At 52.7% G+C, this 22,506-nt stretch overlaps 2 protein-coding genes across 5 annotated transcripts; both read left to right on the forward strand.

Annotated features, from left to right (window-relative positions):
- Positions 1-1,171: 1,171 nt before the first annotated feature.
- CTXND2 (cortexin domain containing 2) lies at positions 1,172-1,350 on the forward strand. The gene has a single exon (XM_059871251.1). It carries the CDS (start codon positions 1,177-1,179, stop codon positions 1,348-1,350), a length of 174 nt encoding a protein of 57 aa, XP_059727234.1. The 5' UTR covers positions 1,172-1,176.
- A 1,252-nt stretch (positions 1,351-2,602) lies between these two features.
- SETDB1 (SET domain bifurcated histone lysine methyltransferase 1) lies at positions 2,603-21,637 on the forward strand. Of its 4 annotated transcripts, none has more exons than XM_059871447.1 (23): positions 2,603-2,669; positions 2,986-3,208; positions 4,002-4,168; positions 5,562-5,599; positions 5,718-5,817; positions 6,116-6,286; positions 6,575-6,776; positions 7,695-7,768; positions 8,046-8,236; positions 8,596-8,773; positions 9,235-9,355; positions 11,501-11,659; positions 12,228-12,369; positions 12,744-13,192; positions 13,575-13,691; positions 13,967-14,136; positions 15,038-15,663; positions 16,141-16,169; positions 16,265-16,397; positions 16,894-17,050; positions 17,797-18,011; positions 19,539-19,627; positions 20,995-21,637. In XM_059871447.1, the coding sequence occupies exons 2-23, from the start codon at positions 2,997-2,999 to the stop codon at positions 21,110-21,112; spliced, it is 3,858 nt and encodes a 1,285-aa protein (XP_059727430.1). In that variant the 5' UTR covers positions 2,603-2,669; positions 2,986-2,996; the 3' UTR covers positions 21,113-21,637. The 4 variants fall into 4 exon arrangements, with proteins under 4 accessions (XP_059727430.1, XP_059727431.1, XP_059727432.1 ...); XM_059871448.1 differs by having other exon boundaries at positions 4,002-4,165; positions 17,794-18,011; XM_059871445.1 differs by having other exon boundaries at positions 2,629-2,669; positions 2,987-3,208; positions 17,794-18,011.
- The last annotated feature ends 869 nt before the right edge of the window (positions 21,638-22,506 follow it).

The raw sequence follows: 22,506 nt of genomic DNA on the forward strand, positions 1-22,506 counted from the left end.
GGCGAAGGCGGTGAGGTCCCGCCCCCACCGAAAAGGAGGCGGGGCTTTTTCTAGGGGGCGTGGCCATAGTGGGTGGTGTTGATTACGTCACGTAATATTGGGATTGGAATTAAGATTAAGATTAAAATTAAATTTAGGGTTGAGACTGGGATGAGGTTGGGGTTCTAAACCCCAGGGAATGAAGATGAGGATCCAGACTGCACATGTGATTTGGGTCAGAACTGGGATTGGGATTGGAACGGGGTTTTTTTTTTGTCAGGACTGGGATTTGGGGCCACCAAGAGGACCCCACAACTCATGCTTTGCTGAAAAATCTCTGGAACACCCCTAGAGCCCACCTCTTGGGGTGTCAAAGATACACTGTCTTCTCGAAGTGATCATTTTTTCTCTCAGAGGGGGAAAATAAAGAAACTTGAAGGAGATTTTTGGCATATTTTGGGTGTTCTGGGGTTCTCATGAGGCTGTTTTGCAAGATCCAAAGGGGCAGCTCAGTTCAAAGCATTTTCCAAGAGTTTTTTTCCAGTCCATTCCAATATAAGCAAAAAAATACCTTGAAATCCTCTCACTGGCAAAGCCTTTAGATTTTGGGGATAAATCCTCCTAAATGCTTCCCAAAACCACCCCAAGTCACCAGGAAGACCCGTGAAGAGACCCAGAGCCTTCTCCTGATGGGAGAAGGGGGTGTGGGGTGGGAATTTGATCCTCTGGCTTGTGTTTGAAAAGTGATGCCGGCACATTCCTGCAGAATTCATGAAGGCCTGGAGCCAGCAGGGCCAGGACTGAGACCCAGAGCCGGCCACAGGGAGGTAAGGAAGGAGCAGAGGGGACTCAAGGCCACATTTCCCCCCCTCTTTTGGGTGGGTTTTGACCCTTCAGCCCCATTAATTCCCCCTTGTTCTGGCCCCTCAGGGATGTGATTGGGAGTTGAGCGCTGGGGGACACGTGCTGGGGGATCCCTGGAGAGAGGAGGGGACACCTGAGGGGTCCCTGGAGCCAGGAAGAAACACCTGAGGGTCCCTGGAGCCAAGGGACACCCACCTGAGGGGTCCCTGTAACCAGGAAGAAACACCTGAGGGCCCCTGGAGCCAAGGGACACCCACCTGAGGGTCCCTGGAGCTGGGAAAGAGACACCTGAGGATCCCTGGAGCTGTGACAGACACACCTGAGGGTCCCTGCATGGAGACCCCCACGATGCCACCTGCCATGGACGTGGACAAAGCCGTGGCCACGGCCTTCGTGGTGCTGCTGGGGCTCTTCCTCCTGGCCATGACCGTGCGCTGTGCCCGGCTCGTGGTGGATCCCTACAGCGCCATTCCCACCTCCACCTGGGAGGAGGAACCCATCAACTGACCCCAAACCCCCCCTGGGACCCCCAAACCCCGCAGGGTGTTTCAATGAGCCCCAGCCCCAGCAGAACCACCTGGGCTCCCATTAACTCAGAGCTGCTGGTAGCCTCAGCACCCCCATCCTCAGCGGGTCTCCCTTTCCTCCAGGACCCCCATTTCCCCCACTGATTCCCCATTTCCCCCATTACTCCCCAATTTCCCCCATTTCTCCACTTCCCCCCACTGAATTCCCCATTTCCCCCATTACTCCCAATTTTCCCCATTACTCCCCAATTTCCCCATTTCCCCCATTGCTACCAATTTCCCCCATTCTCCCCCAATTCCCCTATTGCTCCCAATTTCCCCCATTTCCTCCATTGTGTCCCATTTCCCCCATTGCTCCCCATTCCCCCCATTACTCCCAATTTCCCCCATTCCTCCCCATTTCCCCCACTTCCCCCCACTGAATTCCCCATTTCCCCCATTACTCCCAATTTTCCCCATTACTCCCCAATTTCCCTATTTCCCCCATTGCTACCAATTTCCCCCATTCTCCCCCAATTCCCCTATTGCTCCCAATTTCCCCCATTTCCTCCATTGTGTCCCATTTCCCCCATTGCTCCCCATTCCCCCCATTACTCCCAATTTCCCCCATTTCCCCCCATTACTCCCAATTTCCCCCATTTCTCCCCATTTCCCCCACTTCCCCCCACTGAATTCCCCATTTGCCCCATTACTCCCAATTTTCCCCATTACTCCCCATTTCCCCCATTGCTACCAATTTCCCCCATTCTCCCCCAATTTCCCCCATTACTCCCCAATTTCCCCCATTTCCTCCATTGTGTCCCATTTCCCCCATTGCTCCCCATTCCCCCCATTACTCCCAATTTCCCCCATTTCTCCCCAATTTCCCCCATTGCCTGTCGTGTTTCAAACCCCTCCGGGGTGGCGGTTAAAGGATCGTTCTGGAGGGGTTCGGTAACGGCTCCAACGGCCCCGAACAGTCCCGGGGCTCCGGGGCCGCCTCACGAACGAACGGCGACCGCCTCAGGAAGGAACCGCGGCTTTCCCGCTGTTTACAACCTAAACGGGGCCGGCCATTCACGGCAGCTCCCGGGGACAGCGGTCAGTTCCCCGAATTGCCGATTCCCGAGGGATTTATCCCCCGATTTCCAGAGGAATTCATTTATTTCATTTATTCCCGAATTTCTGGGATTTCTCCCCTACCCCCCCCCCCCATCCCGGGTCCGCCAGGGGGCGCCACGCGCGCGCAGGAAGTGACGTCACGCGCGGCCGCGCCGGGCTCCGCTCCGGTTCTGCTCCGGTTCCCCGGAACCGGCGGCGGTGAGTGAGGAGGGGCGGCCGGGGCTGAGGGGAACGGGAGGGTCTGTGAGGGTCTGCGAGCGGGTGGGCTGGACGGACAGGGCTGGGAGAGGATGAGGGGGACCCGGTGTGGGGTACTAAGGGGACCTGGCGGGGCTGTGAGGGGACCGGGGAGGGTGTGAGGGGACAGGGGAGAGTGTGAGGGGACAGGGGGTGGGGGGAGCTGTGAGGGGACCTGGCGGGGCTGAGAGGGGACATTGGGGTAGGGGAAGGTGGGAAAGGCTGAGGGAGCTGCCATGATCTCCCTCTTCAACCTCTTCTTCCTCACCTTCCTCAAGTGCGGCAGAGATGGATTGCCAGGACATCAAGGAGCTGCAGCAGGAGGTGGTGGAGGAGCTGGGAATCTCCATGGAGGAGCTGCGGGAGATCATCGATAAAGAAGTGGAGAATTCCAAGTGGGTGAGGCAGTGGAAGCAGCAGCTGGAGGAGCTGGAGCAGTGCATGAGGCACAAGGAGGAGGAGGTGGCCCACGTTGACCAGCTCATTGGTGATGCTGTGAGGTGTGTGGGCCTGGAATTGTGAGGAGGGGGATGTGGGGGGCTGCTCCATTCCCTTCAGGGCAGACCCACGGGGTGGCTGGTTAATGAGGCACACTGGCAGCTTTCCCCCCAAGCCTTCAGACCCTTCCTGTGGACATTTCCATCATCTGGCTTAGAGCTCCCTGTTGCTGTGCTAGGGCAAGCAATGATTCATTTCCAGATCCCAAAAGTGCAAAAGACAAACAGCAGGGACTGTCAGTTTAATCACAACAAATGCACCTTTATTGAGGGCCAACAGCAAATGTGATAGATGGATCAGAAAAGGAAAAAAAGGATAGAAAGGGAAGGAGGGGAAGGGGGATATAGCTACCAATGAGACAGAATCCTCATGGTCTAGATTTGCCTTCATCCATGGAGGTTCACCAAATTCATCTCAGAAAGTTCCAGTTTATACAGTCTCAATCCAAAGCAAGTGGCCAAAAGGTGGGGAAGATTCCTGGGCCACTGTTTTGAGACCCCTTGGTCTGTGAGGCAGGGGGGAGCGTGCAAGGCCAGGGCACCTCTTGTCAGAACTTGTGGGCCAAGTGCAGGCGTGTAAGGACAAGCCACCATTTCTCAGAACCTGTTTGAAGCAGTGAAAGCACAGCAACAAGCACTTGGCAGGAAATGTCCCCCTCAGCCAGGCCAGGGCTCCTGTCAGGGCTCCTCAGGGCCCTTGTGAGGCTCATGAAGGAAACTCCAGACCGTCTCTTACGCTCCCTCAGCGCTCAATTCCTGTGGAATTCAGGAGGCACAGCTGGTTTCCCTCCCCCAGGGCCATGGACAAGTGTGAGATGCTGGCCAAGGAGCTGTACTCCATGATGGGCCTGCAGTACCGGGAGAGCAGCTCGGAGGACGAGGCTCCAGCAGCCACGGAAGTGATCGAGATCCCCGACGAGGAGGATGACGATGTCATGAGCGTGGACTCAGGCTGGAAAAGCAGTTCAGTGTCCCCAGCAGGGCCAGGGGAAGGGTGGGGATAAGGGAATGCTCTTAGCTCGAGGGGAGCATCTGCCAGATGCTGTTTGTGTCCCAGAACTCCTGGAATCCCAGAATTCCTGGAGTCCCAGACTGGGATTTCACCCTTCTCCACCTCCCTCGCTGTTGTCTCCATGAAATGATCCCACATGAGGGAAGGTGGATGAGGAAAAGCCTTGTCTGGGCATGGATTGGGGATGGGCACTTTCCCCTGTTCCCTCTGCTCTCTGTGATTTAATTAGGATGGATTTTTTCCACAAAAAAAAAAAAAGGTTTTAAGACACTCAAGGGAAGTATCTGCCAGATGCTGTTTGTATCCCAGAACTCCTGGAATCCCAGAATTCCTGGAGTCCCAGACTGGGATTTCACCCTTCTCCACCTCCCTCGCTGTTGTCTCCATGAAATGATCCCACATGAGGGAAGGTGGATGAGGAAAAGCCTTGTCTGGGCATGGATTGGGGATGGGCACTTTCCCCTGTTCCCTCTGCTCTCTGTGATTTAATTAGGATGGATTTTTTCCACAAAAAAAAAAAGGTTTTAAACCACTCAAGGGGAGTATCTGCCAGGTCCTGTTTGTGTCCCAGAACTCCTGGAATCCCGGAATTCCTGGAGTCCCAGACTGGGATTTCACCCTTTTCCCACCTGCCTCACTGTTGTCTCCATGAAATGATCCCACATGAGGGAAGGTGGATGAGGAAAAGCCTTGTCTGGGCATGGATTTGGGATGGGCACTTTCCCTCTTCCCTCTGCTCTCTGTGATTTAATTAGGATGGATTTTTTTCCAAAAAAAAAAAAGGTTTTAAACCACTCAAGGGAAGTATCTGCCAGATGCTGTTTGTATCCCAGAACTCCTGGAATCCCAGAATTCCTGGAGTCCCAGACTGGGATTTCACCCTTCTCCCACTTCCCTCGCTGTTGTCTCCATGAAATGATCCCACATGAGGGAAGGTGGATGAGGGAAAGCCTTGTCTGGGCATGGATTGGGGATGGGCACTTTCCCCTGTTCCCTCTGCTCTCTGTGATTTAATTAGGATGGATTTTTTCCACAAAAAAAAAAAGGTTTTAAGACACTCAAGGGGAGTATCTGCCAGATGCTGTTTGTGTCCCAGAACTCCTGGAATCCCGGGATTCCTGGAGTCCCAGACTGGGATTTCAACTTTTCCCACCTGCCTCACTGTTGTCCCCATGAAATGATCCCTCATGAGGAAAAGCCTTGTCTAGCTGGATTTCCTGGCAGGGATTTGGGATGGGCACTTTCCCCTGTCCCCTCTGCTCTCTGTGATTTAATTAGGATGGATTTTTTTCCACACACAAAAAAAAAAAAGGTTTTAAAGCACTGTTTTCTCTTCACTCACAGGCAGCAGCACTCCCAGAATCTCCAGGGATCAGAGTCTGGTGAGTGGGGATGCCCTGGCTAGAGATGTTTCCTCATGTGGGTTTTTCCTGAGACACACCATTGTATTAGGTGCAAAAAACCAAAAGTTTTTCTGTGTTTCCTTTTTCTTTCCTCCAGCTGAGGGAAGCAATGGCTGCCATGAGGAAATCTGCCCGGGATGTTGCAAAATTCATGGATGCTGTAAACAAGAAAACCAACATGCAGGAAGCACAGAAAGGTGTGGGAGCTTTCAGGGGCTCTGTGCCCTGAGCCTTTGCTTCCCAAAATGGGAAAACAATGATCTGCTGTCCCTGCTGGAGATCTCCATTCATATTTATTGATCCCAAACTGGTATTTTAATTTAGGGTGTATTGGTTCTGAATTCCTGCTTTTTTTCCAAGCTGTTTCCATTCAGTAAAAAAGAGGCACTTGGGCTGGCTGAGGGGAAGAAAAGCAGGAATTATTCTTCCAGAACTGTGCTTCCAGCTGTGCTTTGGCTGATTTAGAACTGACTTTCTGCTGTTGTCCCTTGGTAGATGCACAACCCCCTCAGGAACCTCCTGGCACTGCCCAGCCCATCACTGTCCCTGCAGCCCCTAGCAATGATCTCAACACTGATGGGGACCTCAAAGTGGGCATGAGGATTTTGGGGAAAAAAAGAACCAAGACGTGGCACAAGGGGACGTTGATTGCCATCCAGACAGTTGGTATGTGCCATGCATGGGGCTCTCCTGGGATTTTTGGGGGGGGGGAAACCTGGATTAAAAGGTGTCACAGCACCTGATGTCACCTGGAAGGGATTGTGGGAGCAGCACACCTCCACTGCTTCACCCTCCAAATTAAATCCTGAAAGGCTTTGAAATGAATTCTGAGTTAATTCTGAATAAAGGATCTCAGAGTGACCCAGAGCCTTGGAATTCTGCTGTGAAATCACGTGGCTTTTTGTTTATTTTCCCCTTGATTCATCTCCCGTTTGCCTTAAAATGTATTTCCAGGTGCTGGCAAGAAATACAAAGTGAAATTTGATAACAAAGGGAAGAGTTTGCTCTCGGGCAACCACATTGCCTACGATTACCACCCCTCTGCTGAGAGGCACCACGTGGGCAGGAGGGTGGTGGCCAGGTACAAGGATGGCAATCAGATGTGGCTCTATGCTGGGATCGTGGCTGAGACCCCCAATGTCAAGAATAAAGACAGGTATTCCTTATTTCCCATTCTCACCCACCTCCATCTCTGGGTTTTTTTGGGGTTTTTTTGTTTGTTTTAGGCAAGAAATAAAAGGGTTTATTTGAATACCCTTCAGGTGCTGAATTGAGCCCTTCCCAGGAATGCCATTCTGACTTTCTTCATCTTTCTTATCTCAGGGTGGAGCTTCCACTCTTGCTCATGGCCCTGAGTCAGAAATTAGATCTGCTAATTTATTCAAATTATCACTCAAATGTTGAGTCTGGGCTGCTTGAGGCATGAAACAGGAGGAAATAGGAGCCCTGGCAGGGCAGAGTGGCAGTGGTGATGCCAAAGCTCTTCAGGAGGAGAAAGAGCAGGTTTGGAGCAGCTTTTTTGGGAATAAAAGAAGGGCAAGGCTGCTCTGATCTATTAAAATAAAGTTTTGGGGTTTTCCTGAAGTGATTGTTAAAGGGTTTAATCCCCCTGGGTCTGATGTGAATTGTGCTGGATTTTCTCTAATTTGTGTTTAATGACTGAAAATGAGCTGAATTTGGTACTCAAATTGTAACTTTTCTCCTGGTTGTGATGCTGATCCCTCATCCTGCAGCTTTTGTACAGCTCCAGGACTTGGAGCCCTTACTCAGAGGCACTCAGTGGGTGCCTTATCCATCTTCCCTGCAGAAACCAGCAGCAATGAAACATTTTCTCTTCCTTTATCTCCCTTTCCTGGGGCACAGAGGGGATTTGGAGCAGAGGAAAATGACCTGGCTGGGAATTGTCCCCTTTGAGCAGCCATGGGGAGCACAGGGAGCGTTTGGAGCTCTTCATTGTGTCCTCATCCATGACTGTGCTGTCTCCAGGAGGAGCAGGAGAGGTTCTCCACTTCCATTCCATGGTGTGAGAAGTGTTTTCTTCAGCTCCCATGCCTGATTCCAGTTTGTTTTCCAGGTTCCTGATCTTCTTCGACGACGGCTACGCGTCGTACGTGAAGGAGTGGGAGCTGTACCCGGTCTGCCGGCCACGTGAGTGATCCCTGGCCCTGCTGGCCTGCAGAGCTTTTGGGAAGGTCCAAAAACGGGTGTGTCCCTTGTTTTGCTGAGCCTGAAGACATCTGAAATCCTGGTTTATTGCCAGGGTGGCTTCAGGATGTCTCACCATCAACATTCCAGTCCTCGGGGTCACCCCTTGATTGACCTTAGGAAAAATGCACCTGGGATACCCTAATTAAAAAAAAAAAGAATTCAATGTTCTCTCTGTTTTTTCCTATTCTCTTTCTCCCACGTGTCCCTTTCCAAACAGTGAAAAAAGCCTGGGAAGACATTGAGGATGTTTCCTGTCGGGATTTCATTGAGGAATACATCACTGCCTACCCCAACCGGCCCATGGTACTGCTGAAGAACGGGCAGCTGATCAAAACTGAGTGGGAAGGCACCTGGTGGAAATCCAGAGTGGAAGAAGTGGATGGAAGTCTGGTGAAAATCCTTTTCCTGGTAGGAATTTCCCTTCTCCCATTAGGATTGAATTTGAAGCTGGAGATCTATCAATTCTGTTTTCCTTGCTAAACATGGAAATGTTGAGGTTGGAAGAACTTCTGAGATCTTGGAGTCTGAGGCCTTGAACCAAGTGCCACATCCACAGGGGTTTTGGACAATTCCAGGGATAGTAACTCCACCACTGCCCTGGTCACCCTGCCAGGACATGAACACCCTTTCCAGGAAGAAATTTTCCCTAATACCTGATTAGAGATTTCAACATAAATAATTGGCTTTGACAATTTATTGTCTGTTCTGACTGCTGTTTGTCAATCCTCATTGTTGTCTCCTTGTGTTCTCTCAATGTCTCACTCCAGGAAGCTCTTCCCATGGGAACTGCAAGTGTTTCCTTCTCCTTCCCCCACGAGGACAAACGTTGTGAGTGGATTTACAGAGGTTCCACACGTCTCGAGCCCATGTTCAGCATGAAAGCTTCCACAGCTTCCACCCAGGAAAAGAAGCAAAGTGGGCAAACCAGGACACGTCCCAACGTTGGTTGGTGGCATCTTTTGGTTTCATTTAGATCCTGGGATTTAACTGCAGGGTGGTTTGGGTTTGGTGGGTTTTTTAGCAGAGTTCCTGGAGATTTCAAGTTTCTAGGTTTTGGTTTTTACTTTCTTCTGACAGGAGATTTCAAATTTCCAGCAAGTCTTCCCCTGGCACAGGAGGTCTATATTTCCAGGGTTTTTGTCCTCTGGCATAGGAGATTTAGATTTCCAGTGGGATTTTTCTCCTGGAATAATGCCACAGAACCAAACTGCACTTGGGTGAAGTGACCAGAATTTTTGGGGGAGTTGCTGTGCTCCGAGCTCGGTGGTGATCCACCATTAATCCTAAATCCCTCTGTTCTGGTTCCTTCCAGGAACGAGTCAGTGTCTTGGAGCCCATACATCCAACTTGGGATAACATTAGGGATTTCTCCTGTTGACTCTCTGGTTTGTTACCTTCCCCACCAGGTGCTGTGAGGAGCAAGGGCCCTGTGGTCCAGTACACCCAGGATTTAGCAGGAGCTGGTCCCCAGTACAAGACTCCAGAGCCAGCTGCACGTCCCACGTCTCCTCAGCCTGCAGAGATGGAGTAAGTACCAGAGCCACCTCCAGCACCTTCCACCTCTGCTTCTCTCCAGCACTCAGCTCTCTCAGGCACCACCTTTTCTGTGCAGAGGAATCCTCAGGTGCAGGTGTGTCCTCCATGGCTTTAGCCATAATTTTGGGGAAAAACTTTTAGCTAAAGCTGCTGGATGAATCACTGGGGGCGGGAGCTGAGAGCCAACAACTCCCCGAGCCAAATATTCCTCCTCAGGGCTAAAGCTTCGCACTTGCCTTTCCAAATGAGACCTTTGCTCTTTCTCTTCCCACGATCTGAATTGCTCCCTCGTGTCACGATCCAGGCGCTGGCCCCCGGCTGCCTTGTGTCCCTCCACTCGGACTGACCTGCTCGCTGACCTCGCTGGGAGTTCGGGATCAGCGGTCGGTCCCGGTGGGCACGGAGCAATCCACGGCCAAGCCGCTGCCAGGGGCCCAAAGGGGACATTCCCGGAGCTGCAGGCTGAAGGAGGCCTGGAGGAAGGAGGAACTCGGCTTGGTGATGAAGGCAGTGTGTTGGAGGACACCAGGGAACCTGGGAATGTGCTCGGGGACTTTTTAGGGGAGGGAGAGGCTCTCCCAGTTCATTTTTGCCAGCACTGTGGATTTCCCATGCGGATTTACGGGCGCCTGGCCCCGTGCCAGCACGTTTTCTGCTCTGCCTGTGCCCTGCTGCTGGGGCACCAGGGAGGCAGGACATGTCCCAGGTGTGAGCAGCCTGTGCAGGAGGTCAATCTTTACTCCCCACAGGCTTTCCAGGTGTAGCAGCAGCTCAAACCCCACCTGCCCCAGCCGGGGGTCTTGGGGGCTCCTCTCCAATCAGCAGTGCAATATAACCCATTTTACCCCTGGAAACGCTCCCTCTGTGCTGGTCTGACCAGGATTTGGGAGTGGAAGCCACAAGAAAATCACCTTTTCCATAGTTCCAGAAAGATCCTGGATGCTGAAGGAGGTCCTGGAATGCACAGCTGGGCCCCCACCCCTGCAGGTCCCCCATGTGCAGGGAAGAGCTGGGCTGGGACTGGGCCCCCCCGGGACCATGGGCAGTGTCACAACACAAAGACAACCAAGCTGGCCCTGCAGCCCCATGTGCCATCACCAAATCCTTTCCCAATCAGGCCTTGCAGTGCTTTACAAGGAATTTTTTCCCTCTTGGGCTTGGTTTTAGGACGTGGTTTTTGTGCAGCTGCTTCCCTGCCCTTAAATCCCAACTGCCCCTGACCAGGGGGAGGAGGCAGCCAGGCCTGGCTGTGTCCATGCTTGTCCCAGGGATTCTGGGGGTTCAAACACTTGGATTTCAGATTATTAAAACTGAGAACAGTCTCCTCACTCTGGTGTCTTGTTTCCTCTGAGGAAAGTCTGGGTTTCTCCCCCCTTCTTTCAAGTTTTTCTGGTGTTGTCACCACTTCTGACTGGTTTGAGCCCATTTTTCCTCTTGCTTTTTTTGAGATGTGTTTGAACACTTTGCTTTCAGGCAGCTGTTGGCAGAAACCCTCATCCCTTCCTGCTCTCTTTGTCTCCTCCCTTTCACCCCTATAACTTCACAGTTTTTCCTCTTCAGCAGCTGGTTTGTGGTAATTTTGTGTTTTATTGATGTAAATGGGTTGAAAACTTCCTGGAATGGTTTGGAAACCTGCAGTTGATTGAAAACCCCTGGAATGGGTTGAGAACCTGTTTTTTTAGAGCCCTTGCTAGCTCTTTCATCAGGGATGTTATTACATTCCCTTGAACAATCTTACCTTGTTCTTTAGTCCTTGCAAGAGAATCCTCTGGATTTGTTCCTCCTACTCAGGCCTGGTTGAGCTTCTAGAAGCTGGTTTCTGCTGACCCAGGGGTTTCTTCATGGCCTGGTTTGTCCAGCTTCGTGGGATTAAGGCCTTGGCCATCCTTGTTACCTTTGCCTCATTTCAGAATCAGAAGTCACTTGGAGCTGCAGCTGAGTTCTGAAATTCGGAGCGGTTGTGGGATTGCTGTAGCAGAAATAGCCAGAAATGGGCTGATTTTCACTCTTAGTAGGAAAAAAAGCCACTGCTGGGATTCTCCTGGGTTTCTGAATTCCGTGGGGCAGTGTTACTTTAATTCCCAGTGTTAATTTGTTTTTCCATGCTCCAAATCAGCTTCTTCTTCCCTCCTGCAGATGCTCCGACACCCAGCTGGCCCAGGGCAGAAAGCAAGTGGCCAAGAAAAGCACTTCCTTCCGTCCTGGCTCCGTGGGCTCCGGGCACTCGTCCCCATCCTCCCCTGTCCTCGGGGACACCCCAGCAGCTGGGAGAGCCCTCCCAGCCCCACAGCACCGGTGAGCAGAGCTCTGGGTGGGACACATCCGTGAGTCCATCTGGGATGTTGGGTCACACGTGGGGCCTGAGTGTGCTGGTGGGTTTCTGGTGGGGATTCAGCAGCTCAAATTGTGGAGTGGTGGAATCACTGAGGCTGGAAAAGCCTCTGAGTTCATGGAGCCTCCCCCAGCACTGCCCAGTAGCTGTGATTTCCTGGAGGGCAGTCGATTTCCTTTGGATTTTTTTTATCACCCTGTGATAAATTCACTAGCATTCTACTTAAACTCTTTTGGCTTGTAATTCTTCATATAAAGGTTGGGAATTATTTTTCCATGAGTCAGGATCAAAGGCACTGGGGTCTTGGTCTACGATCTCCTTGGCAGGGTCTCGAGTCCTCCAGGGCAGTCAGAGGAGTTCTGGGTTCTGACATGAGGTCACCTCTAAGCCTCCTCTTCTCCAGGCTAAACACCCCCAGCTCCTTCAAACATTCCTCACAGAGCTTGTGTTCCAAACCCCTCCCCAGCCTTGTTACCCTCCTCAAGCATCCCAGCATCCTTCCTAACCCGAGCACCCCATCTCTCCCCGCAGCGTCGCCAGCAGCGTGCCCTCGCAGCCCTTCCACGGGATGATGGATCGCGTTCCCAACGAGCCGTCCTACCGAGCCCCTCTGGAGAAACTCTTCTACCTTCCCCACGTGTGCAGCTACGCCTGCCTGGCACGGGTGAGGCCGGTGAGTGTCACGGTGACCGCAGGGGACCCGGGACGAGGAAAGAGACCAGAAAGTTCAGAAGGCTTGATTGATTATTTGATGATGTATATTAAAACTATACTAAAAGAGTAGAAGAAAGGATTTCTTCAGAAGGCTGGCTAAGAATAGAAAAGGAAATGAATAGCAAAGGCTTGGACTGACTGAGAGTCTGAGACAGCCAGACTGTGATTGGCCATTAATTAGAAACAACCACACGAGACCAATCACAGATCCACCTGTTGCATTCCACAGCAGCAGATAATCATTGTTTACCTTTGGTTCCTGAGGCCTCTCAGCTTCTCAGGAGGAAAAATGCTAAGGAAAGGATGATTTCTCATAAACCATGTCTGTGACAGGTGCGCAGCGACCAGTACCGCAGCCGCAACCCGCTGCTCATCCCGCTGCTCTACGACTTCCGCCGCATGACGGCGCGGCGCCGCGTCAACCGCAAGATGGGCTTCCACGTGCTCTACAAAACGCCCTGCGGGCTCTGCCTGCGCTCCATGCACGAGATCGAGCGCTACCTCTTCGAGACAGACTGCGACTTCTTGTTCCTGGAGATGTTCTGCCTGGATCCCTACGTGCTGGTGGATCGTAAGTTCCAGCCCTACAAGCCTTACTACTACATCGCGGATATCACCAAGGGCAAGGAGGACGTGCCCCTGTCGTGCGTCAACGAGATCGACAACACGCCGCCGCCGCAGGTGGCCTACAGCAAGGAGAGGATCCCCGGGAAAGGGGTCTACATCAACACCAGCTGGGAGTTCCTCGTGGGCTGTGACTGCAAGGATGGCTGCAGGGACAAGTAGGTGACTGCTCCTGGGTGAGGGGACAGCACTGGGGGCTGTGTGAGGGAGCACCCCAAGGTGGGTCCGCTCTGGGGTTTAAACCCATCCGGGTCAGTCCGTTGCAGGGTTGGGAGGGACATTAAAAGTCATCCAGTTCCAACTCCTGACATGGGCATGGACGCCTTCTGCTATCCCAGGTTGCTCCAAGCCCTGTCCAACCTGGCCTTGGACACTTCCAGAGATGAAAAATCCACAATTTCTCTTGGAATGGAGTGGAATCAAACCGCTTCTCTTGGTTTGATTCCAAGTCAAACCCTTTGTGCCTATCTCTGCCTAAAGATGTGATTTATTTTCCTGTCTCCAGACTGATCTCGTGGGTTTTCCTGTGTCTCCCTGCAGATCTAAGTGTGCCTGTCACCAGCTGACCATCCAGGCCAGCGGCTGCACCCCAGGAGGGCAAATCAACCCCAACTCAGGCTACCAGCACAAGCGGCTGGAGGAATGTCTTCCAACAGGGTGAGCAGAGCCCTCACAAGCAGCAGCCCCAGATCCACTGAGAGGGAATTGATCCTGGGTATCCCAGTGCAGATGTGACCACCTGCCTCTGCTCGTGGTTCTTCTGCCAGCTGTGGAATGGTTTGGGTTGGAAGGGGCCTTGAGGATCATCCAGAACATGTCTTGCTCCAAGCTTGATCCTCTGATCTCTGTGCTTAATCCCAGCACTGCCAACAGCCACGGACTTTGGGATGTTTCCTCACCCTCAAAGTTGTCATCCTTCTCCTTTCTTCCAGCGTTTATGAGTGCAACAAGAGGTGCAAGTGCAACGTGAACATGTGCACCAACCGCCTGGTCCAGCACGGCCTCCAGGTGCGGCTGCAGCTCTTCAAGACCCAGAACAAAGGTTGGGGCATTCGCTGCCTCGACGACATCGCCAAGGGCTCCTTTGTCTGCATCTACGCAGGTGGGAGCTCACCTGGCACGTGGAAAACTCTGCTGTGGAAAGAGGGGTAGCCAGAAATGGGAATGGAGCTGGGGAGGGGGTTGGAGCACAGGGAGAAGGGTCTGGAGAACTCCTGAGGAAGCTGAGGGGCTCATCCTGGAGAAAAGGAGGCTCAGGTGGGACCTTTGGGCCCTCTCCAATATCCTGGGGAGGTTTAAGTTGCACATTCAGGAAAATTTCTCCCTGAGAAGGGTGGTCAGGGAGGTGGTAGAGTCACTGTCCCTGAAAGTGCTCAAAAGCACGTGGATGTGGCACCTGGGGACAAGGCTCAGTGGTGGCCTTGGCAGTGCTGGGAGGAACAGTGGGACTCAGAAGCTCTTCCAACCTCAATGATTCCAAAGTGCAGCAGAAGGGGTGCGAAGCTCCTCCCATGCCCGTTTTGGGGATTGGCAGGTGAAAGCTGAGCTGATGAACTTGCCCAATGCTGCAAGAACCCTTGTGGTGGCAGTGCCAGTGTCACAAGATGTCCCCCAGGCTGTCCTTGAGGTGGCCCAACCCCAGCCTTGCTTCCTGTGCTCAGCAAACCGGCCGGGCCTGGCACAGCCCACGAGATGCAGAAGTTGCTCTGGGGTTGCGTTGGCTCTGGAACGGAGCCACCCACAGGCACAGCCAGAGCTGCTGCCTCTCTGCTCTTCCAGCCCTTCCAAGGCTCTGCTTGAGCTGCTCTGTAGAGATTTCTGGGCTGAAAATCTCGATTTTAGCTCAGCCACAAACTTCAGGGTTTTGTTACATCAAGAAACGGGGTTATGTTGTCATTTCCCAGCCCACCTTTGGAATCAAGCGGTGTCACCCCTGTTTTCTCCTCAGTGAGCTTTGGAAAAGATAAAAGAGAGAACTCACCTTTCATTTTCTGCCCTCCCAGGGAAAATCCTGACGGATGACTTCGCTGACAAAGAGGGGCTGGAGATGGGTGACGAGTACTTTGCCAACCTGGACCACATCGAGAGCGTGGAGAACTTCAAGGAGGGCTACGAGAGCGACGCCAAGTGCTCCTCGGACAACAGCGGCGTGGACCTCAAGGACGACGACGACGACGAGGAGAACACGGGCACGGAGGAGCTGGAGGAATCCAACGAGGACAGCTCCGATGACAACTTCTGCAAGGACGAGAACTTCAACACCAGCTCGGTGCTGCGCAGCTACGCCACGCGCCGGCAGACGCGCGGCCAGCGCGACCACGGCCCCTCGGAGACGGCCTCCAAGGACTCGGGGCTGCCGCGGCCCCTCGGGCACGAGGAGCCCCCCACGGCCCCTCCCTGCAAGCTGCCCGTGTCTGAGGAGATCTCCAAGAACAAAGTGGCCTCGTGGTTGAGCTCCAACAGCGTGGCTGAGAGCTTGCACGACAGCGATGGCGCCTCGTCCTTCAGGGTGGGTGAAGGGGGAGAAGCCAAGGCTGTGAAGATGGAGATGCCTGCGGAGAGGGAGAAGGGCTGTGCTTCCACACTTCCAGGAGATCTGAATGGAGAGGCAAAGGCACCCAAGAAGGAGGTGAGGGAGAGATGAGGGAACGGGAGAGTTAAAGGCAGGGAGGTGCTCCTGCTCCAGTGGCTTTTCTCCCCATGGAGCACATCCACAGGGGCTGTTGGATGTCCCTGTGCTCAGCTCCCCTGCCTTCTCTGGTAGGACAGGGAGGTGCTTTTCCCCTCCCAAGGAGGGAGTTTGTGGCACAAGAGGCTGCAGAAGTCACTTGATGTGAGCAGAGCTGAACATCCTCCTGCCTGGGGACCTGAGGGACATGGGAGGGGACAGCAGGGCCATGGAGGTGGTCCCTGTCCACCCCCTGCTCCAGGGAGAGCACTTGGAGTCCTCCAGCGAGGGGCATCTCCATGCTGGGTGTCACATTGAGTGTGGGGACAGACAGGATCTCCCTCCTGGGCTGGCATTTTGGGGAACAATTCCACAGAAAGGCTGGAGAGTGTTTGAGAAGGGAGAGATTCCAATCATCTGTGCTTCTCCCCTCTGCAGGAACCTGAAGAATCAACCAGAATTCCTGGGTAAGATTCCTTAAATCATTTTTTCCCGTCCCGTGGCACAATTTCCACTTGGCCTGGAGATCCAGGTGTGACCTGCTCTTGCCCTGTCCCTGCAGGCTGGGCACCCTGGGCAGGAGGTATGGCTACAACCCCTGCCCTCCCAGGCTGGAGGGGATCCGCAGGCCCATCAGTGGCACGGTGCTGCTGCAGAACCGCCGGCGATCCCTGGTCCCACCGCCCCCCTCAGCGGTGAGTGGGACCCCCAGGTGGGAGGGACCTCCCCCAAACCCCTTCTTCAGCCTTATTTTGGGTTCTTTTCTGCCTTTGGTTCCCAGTTGAGCACAGGGTTTGTGGTTGTAGCTGTGATTTCCTGGAGGGCAGTCGGTTTCCTTTGGATTTTGGGGATCTGAACAATCAAAATTGAGGAGAGTGTGGGATTTGGGTTGGATTTGTGCACCTGGGACCTTTGTTTGGCAGAACCAGTCTGGAGGAAGGCATCCTGGTGAACTGTCCTTGCTTTTTGGGGACTTCTCCCTTCCTTTTGAGCCCCTAATGCTCCAGGATCTCAAGCAGAACTCAGCAAAACCCCACAGGTGTTCCAAACACTGACCTCTGGGGATGTGGTGCCCTGAGGGGGGATCCCCTTCCAAAGGGTGGGAACAGAGGGGGTCAGCTGGAGGAGAGCACCATATTCCTGGGCAAAAGGGAGGCTGGGATGCACTCCAGGAGCTGTTCCTGTCCCCAGAGTGTGCTGATGGTGTCGAGCAGCACCGACAGCGAGGAGGAGCACAGGGCAGGGCAGGCCCCGGGCACAGCCAACGACAGCGATGACATCCAGACCATTTCCTCAGGATCCGAGGAGGAGGAAGGGGAGGACAAGAAAAATCCATCATCTGGGTCAGGTGAGGGGGAAGAGCAGGGCTGAGGGTGAGAAGTTTTGGTTGGAAAGCACCAGGAAGGGCTCGTGAGTCCGTAGCAGCTGCTCCTGCTGTGTCCTTGAGCTCCAGGAAGTTGTCCTGCCAGTTCCAGGAAGGTTGGAGCCTTCCCTGTGTGTTTAGCAAGACAAAACTGCAAAATCTGCTCCTCAAAAGCAGATATTTTTGGGTATTGTAAGAAAAAGCATCAGTGGGTGGGTCTGCAGGCTGGGCTGGGTTGATCCCAGGTGTTGAATTTGCAGGCAACCCCGACAAGGGAAGAGATGAGAATCTTGACTCCATGTTTCAGAAGGCTGATTTATTATTTTATGATGTATATTAAACTAAAATTATATATTAAAACTATACTTAAAGAATAGAAGAAAGAATTTCATCAGAAGGCTTGAAAAGGAAAGGAAAGGAATGATAATGAAATCTTGTGACTGACCAGAGAGTCTGAGACAGCCAGACTGGGATTGGCCAGTAATTAAAAACAACCACATGAGACCAATCAAGGATGCACCTGCTGCATTCCACAGCAGCAGATAATTATTGTTTACATTTCATTTCTGAGGCCTCTCAGCTTCTCAGGAGAAAAATCCCACAGAAGGATTTTTTATAAAACATGCCCGTGACACCCAGGAGCCATCCTGGAGCCATGTTTGACCTCAGGGAGCCATGAATGGAGCAGGCTCAGGGGACAGCACTGCTGGACAACCCCCATCTCCCAGCAGGTCCCGTGAAGAGACAGGTGGCTGTGAAATCCACCCGAGGCTTTGCCCTGAAATCCACCCACGGCATCGCCATCAAATCCACGCCGCTGGCGGCGGCCGACAAGGGCGAGAGCGCGGGGCCGGTGCGGCGCAGCACGCGGCAGTTCTACGACGGCGAGGAGAACTGCTACATCATCGACGCCAAGCTCGAGGGCAACCTGGGCCGCTACCTCAACGTGAGTCGCTGGGCTTGGGGCAGCTGCTCTGGGAGATGCCCTGGAGGCTCCCCAAGCTGTGTGTTGGGTGGTAGTGGCGGGCAATAAAGGAGGCTCCAGGTGGATTTTGAGGGTGGTGGTTAGATGAGGGTGTCAGCCCTGGGAGCAGCTGGTTTCTGAGGGAGAAGGGGGTGTCCTGGTTTAGGGCAAATCTGGGAGAAAGCCTCCAAAGGGGGCCCCTGCAGATAGCAAACCCACACAGCCCCTCCTGCCAGCTGGTTCAGGAAGGATTCCTTGAAGAGAAGTGGAAAGAATCTGTTTGTTTAACAGGCACAGCACCCCTCGAACAACACCAGGTGACAACACTCTGTCACTGCTCTAAAAAGGTCCCATCTGATAAATTCAGAAAGTCTCTCTTGGGGGTGGTGGCTCTATTATCAGTCCCTCCAGCACTGGGGCAGCTGCTGCAGCCACAAGGTGCAAACTCCTGGTGTTTGCCAGGTCCCAGTCTGGAGCAGGTTCGAGTGGGTCCAAAAAAGGGAAAGGAGAAACAATCCAGGGAAAAATTCGGACTGCTGAGCTAAACTGACTAATGAGCAGGAGCAGAAGCAAGAGCCAAGCAAAAAGTAAAAGCTGCACTATGTACTGTCCCTTCTCTGTGTCCCACCAGCCGTGGGTGAGCAGGCTGACAACAAAACCAAAACAAAACTTTGACTCTTCAGAGCCAGTCCTGGAGGCACAGAACATCACACCCAGCATAAACAGAGCACAGGAATGGGGATACAAGGATCATAACATCACCCTGGGACATTGGGGGAGGGAGAGAAGGGCCAAGAGAGAGCAAAGGGCTGCAAGAGAGTCTGTGGTCTCCCCCCAGAGCTTAACAGGGAGATTCAAAGTGGGCACAGAATAAAACTTGGGCCAATGGGATTGCAGATCCATGGTACTTCAGGGGAGGGTCACAGGCTTGGAATAAACATTTTTGAGGAGTGAGACAGAGCAAACCATTTAACTAAAATGTGACACCACACTTCACCCTTATTTCGTTAGGAGAAAGAGAAATATGACAATTAAGCAGTAATTACACAGTTTCACAGCCTAAAAATAAATACAATTGCAGTGAGGATTATGTTTTAAATAGTCCACTTGACTTGATGTTTGCCTTTGGTGGTAGGTATCAAAGATAAAATGAGCATTTACAGGCACACCTCGGGGCTGAGCTGTCTGCTCAGGGGGCTGCTCCTCCCCAAGGCTAGGGAGAAGTGGGGAAGGAAGAGCTTTGGGAGGATGATGCATCTTCCTGAGTGAAAAAACAGCTGCTCCAGCCTGGTGGGAGCAGGAATGGCCCTGTCATTCCTTCCAGAGCCCGTTACCTTTGAGTGTGGATCTTATGACTCAGCCCGGGCGTGCAGCCTGTTCCAGCAGCATTCCGCTGGATGTGGCGGGCAGACCAGGAATGCTGCTTGTTTATAAAGGCTCTGTTCAGTGCTGGCAGCTCGGCCTCCCTGCCTGGGCAGCAGCTCAGGCTCTTCTCTGTTGCCATTACAGCACAGCTGCACCCCAAACCTCTTTGTGCAGAACGTCTTCGTGGACACCCACGACCTTCGCTTCCCCTGGGTCGCCTTCTTTGCCAGCAAGTGAGTCCTGGGAGGGGCTGAGAATTCCTGGGCTTTGGTGGGACCTGGCTCCATGGCCAGGCTGGGTGTTCCCTGCTCCTGGAAACCCCCTTCCCGATTCCCCATCATCCCTGTGCAGAGGAAACCTTGGTGGAAGGTGAAATCCCTGTTGTGCTGGAGATCCTGCTGTGATTTCCACCGGTTTCAGACCTTCCCAAAGGACAGAGTGAGGCATGGAGCAGCCAATTTCCCTTCTTGTTTTACTCCCAAATCTTTGAGTCCTGGTGAACCCCTGCCGTGTGCAGTGAATCCTCACAGCAAAGATTCAAAGCCAGGGCTGGGTGTTCCCTTCTCCTGGAAACCCCATTCCCAATTCCCCATCATCCCTGTGCAGAGGAAACCTTGGTGGAAGGTGAAATCTCTGTTGTGCTGGAGATCCTGCTGTGATTTTCACCAGTTTCAGACCTTCCCAAAGGGCAGAGCGAGGCATGGAGCAGCCAATTTCCCTTCTTGTTTTATTCCCAAATCTTTGAGTCCTGGTGAACCCCTGCTGTGTGCAGTGAATCCTCACAGCAAAGATTCAAAGCCAGGGCTGGGTGTTCCCTTCTCCTGGAAACCCCATTCCCAATTTCCCATCATCCCTGTGCAGAGGAAACCTTGGTGGAAGGTGAAATCCCTGTTGTGCTGGAGATCCTGCTGTGATTTTCACCAATTTCAGACCTTCCCAAAGGGCAGAGTGAGGCATGGAGCAGCCAATTTCCCTTCTTGTTTTACTCCCAAATCTTTGAGTCCTGGTGAACCCCTGCTGTGTGCAGTGAATCCTCACAGCAAAGATTCAAAGCCAGGGCTGGGTGTTCCCTTCTTCTGGAAATCCCATTCCCAATTCCCCATCATCCCTGTACAGAGGAAACCTTGGTGGAAGGTGAAATCCCTGTTGTGCTGGAGATCCTGCTGTGATTTCCACCAGTTTCAGACCTTCCCAGAGGGCAGAGTGAGGCATGGAGCAGCCAATTTCCCTTCTTGTTTTATTCCCAAATCTTTGAGTCCTGGTGAACCCCTGCCATGTGCAGTGAATCCTCACAGCAAAGATTCAAAGCCAGGGCTGGGTGTTCCCTTCTCCTGGAAGCCCCATTCCCAATTTCTCATCATCCCTGTGCAGAGGAAACCTTGGTGGAAGGTGAAATCTCTGTTGTGCTGGAGATCCTGCTGTGATTTCCACCAGTTTCAGACCTTCCCAGAGGGCAGAGTGAGGCATGGAGCAGCCAATTTCCTTTCTTGTTTTACTCCCAAATCTTTGAGTCCTGAAACTTTATCCCTTTCTCCCATCCCTTCTCCTCTTTCCTGGAGCACCCTCCTCAGCCAAGCTGTGTGGGTTTTTTCCTTCCCAGGAGGATCCGAGCTGGCACGGAGCTGACCTGGGATTACAACTACGAGGTTGGCAGCGTGGAGGGGAAGGAGCTGCTGTGCTGCTGCGGGGCCATCGACTGCCGGGGCCGGCTGCTCTGAGCCAGCCCTGCTCCCTCCCAGCAGCTCCCCCTCCTCCAGAGGCCTGCTGCTCGCTTTCCCTCAGTGAGGGTGAAGTTTCTTCTCCAGAAGTTCTCAGTTCTCCCGTTCAGCTGGAAAAATCACAGGGCAGGAATGGACTCGGGCTGTGCTAGGGGGGGATTCTCACCCCCTGGGCTTCTCCCACCTTCCAGAGGCTCCAGTTATCCCACAAAACAACGGGTTCCCTTCAAGGAATGAGTTTTTCCTGCTCTCCTCCATCTTCCCACCAAATTTAAGGCACAAACCTCATTTTTCCAGCAGCAAGCACTTGCCCAGTATTCCTGGGAAGTGCTTCCCAGTTGGGACTGAGGCCTTGAAAGTGGGAGGGAGGATGGTGGGAAGAACCCCTGGAAGACTGGACCAATCAGAATTTATGGAATTCAAGTGAAACAAGACAAGAAGTAAGTATCTGTCTTCACCTGTGAGCTGTAAAGAATCTTTTAGTTGCTAAAAAGCAATAAAAGTTCATTTTTCTATTAAAAACAACCTACCCTGACCTCAAGACACAGCAAAGAGCCCTGACAAAGCAGAGCTGAGCTGCTGCCATCCTTCTTTCCGTGGGGTTTGCAGGAAAAATGCCAGAGGTGGATGGGCCCAGGCAAAGGGATAAGGAGCTCCAATTATTTTCAACTTTCTTTCACCTTGCCTCAAAGCAAACACTCCTTAAACCCTTCCACTTGGGAAAATTACAGAGGAAGGGGTTGGGATTTTCTTGAGGAAGGAGATCTGGTGCCTCTCTCCATCTCCAACCCTCCCAGAATGTCCCAGAGAGCCCCAAGCTTGGCCCAGCTGGGGACAGCCCCAGGCTACCTGGGCAGGGGAGGGAGGGAGTGGCACCAGTTCCACGTTTGGGTTTCTTTTTTGTTTGGGGTGGAGGGAAGGAGAAAAGGCACCAGGGCAGATCCAAAGGGTTTAAAAAAACACCCTGAGAACAGGATGAAAGAGGTGAGGTTTGACAAAGTGGGATCAAATCTCACATTATTGATGTGGAAAAACCCAGTCTGGGAGGTGGTGGAGCTGATTCCAACCATCCCAGCCCCCCATAACCAACAGCAGCCTTGCACAAGGGAGGCTTGTTGGGTTTTATCCTGCTAAATAACCTTTTTTTTTTTTTTTCTTTGTAAAATAAAACTTTCCTGGGGCCTCGTGGAGCTCCAGTTCCATCCTGAGTCCACCTGAATGGAGGCTTTGTCATCCCAGCGGGGCTGCAGCTCCTCAGGGAACCCAAACCCATGCTCAGCCTGGGCTTCAAGACTTGGAGAAGTTTTAGGAGAAAAAAAAAAAAACCATAAAAACCATCAAAATCCTCAACTCTGCCCATTTTTAGCACTGCCTAAGGGATCTATGCTAAAATA

The sequence above is a fragment of the Haemorhous mexicanus genome, chromosome 31 (genome assembly GCF_027477595.1).
Source record: "Haemorhous mexicanus isolate bHaeMex1 chromosome 31, bHaeMex1.pri, whole genome shotgun sequence".
Lineage (NCBI taxonomy): Eukaryota > Metazoa > Chordata > Aves > Passeriformes > Fringillidae > Haemorhous > Haemorhous mexicanus.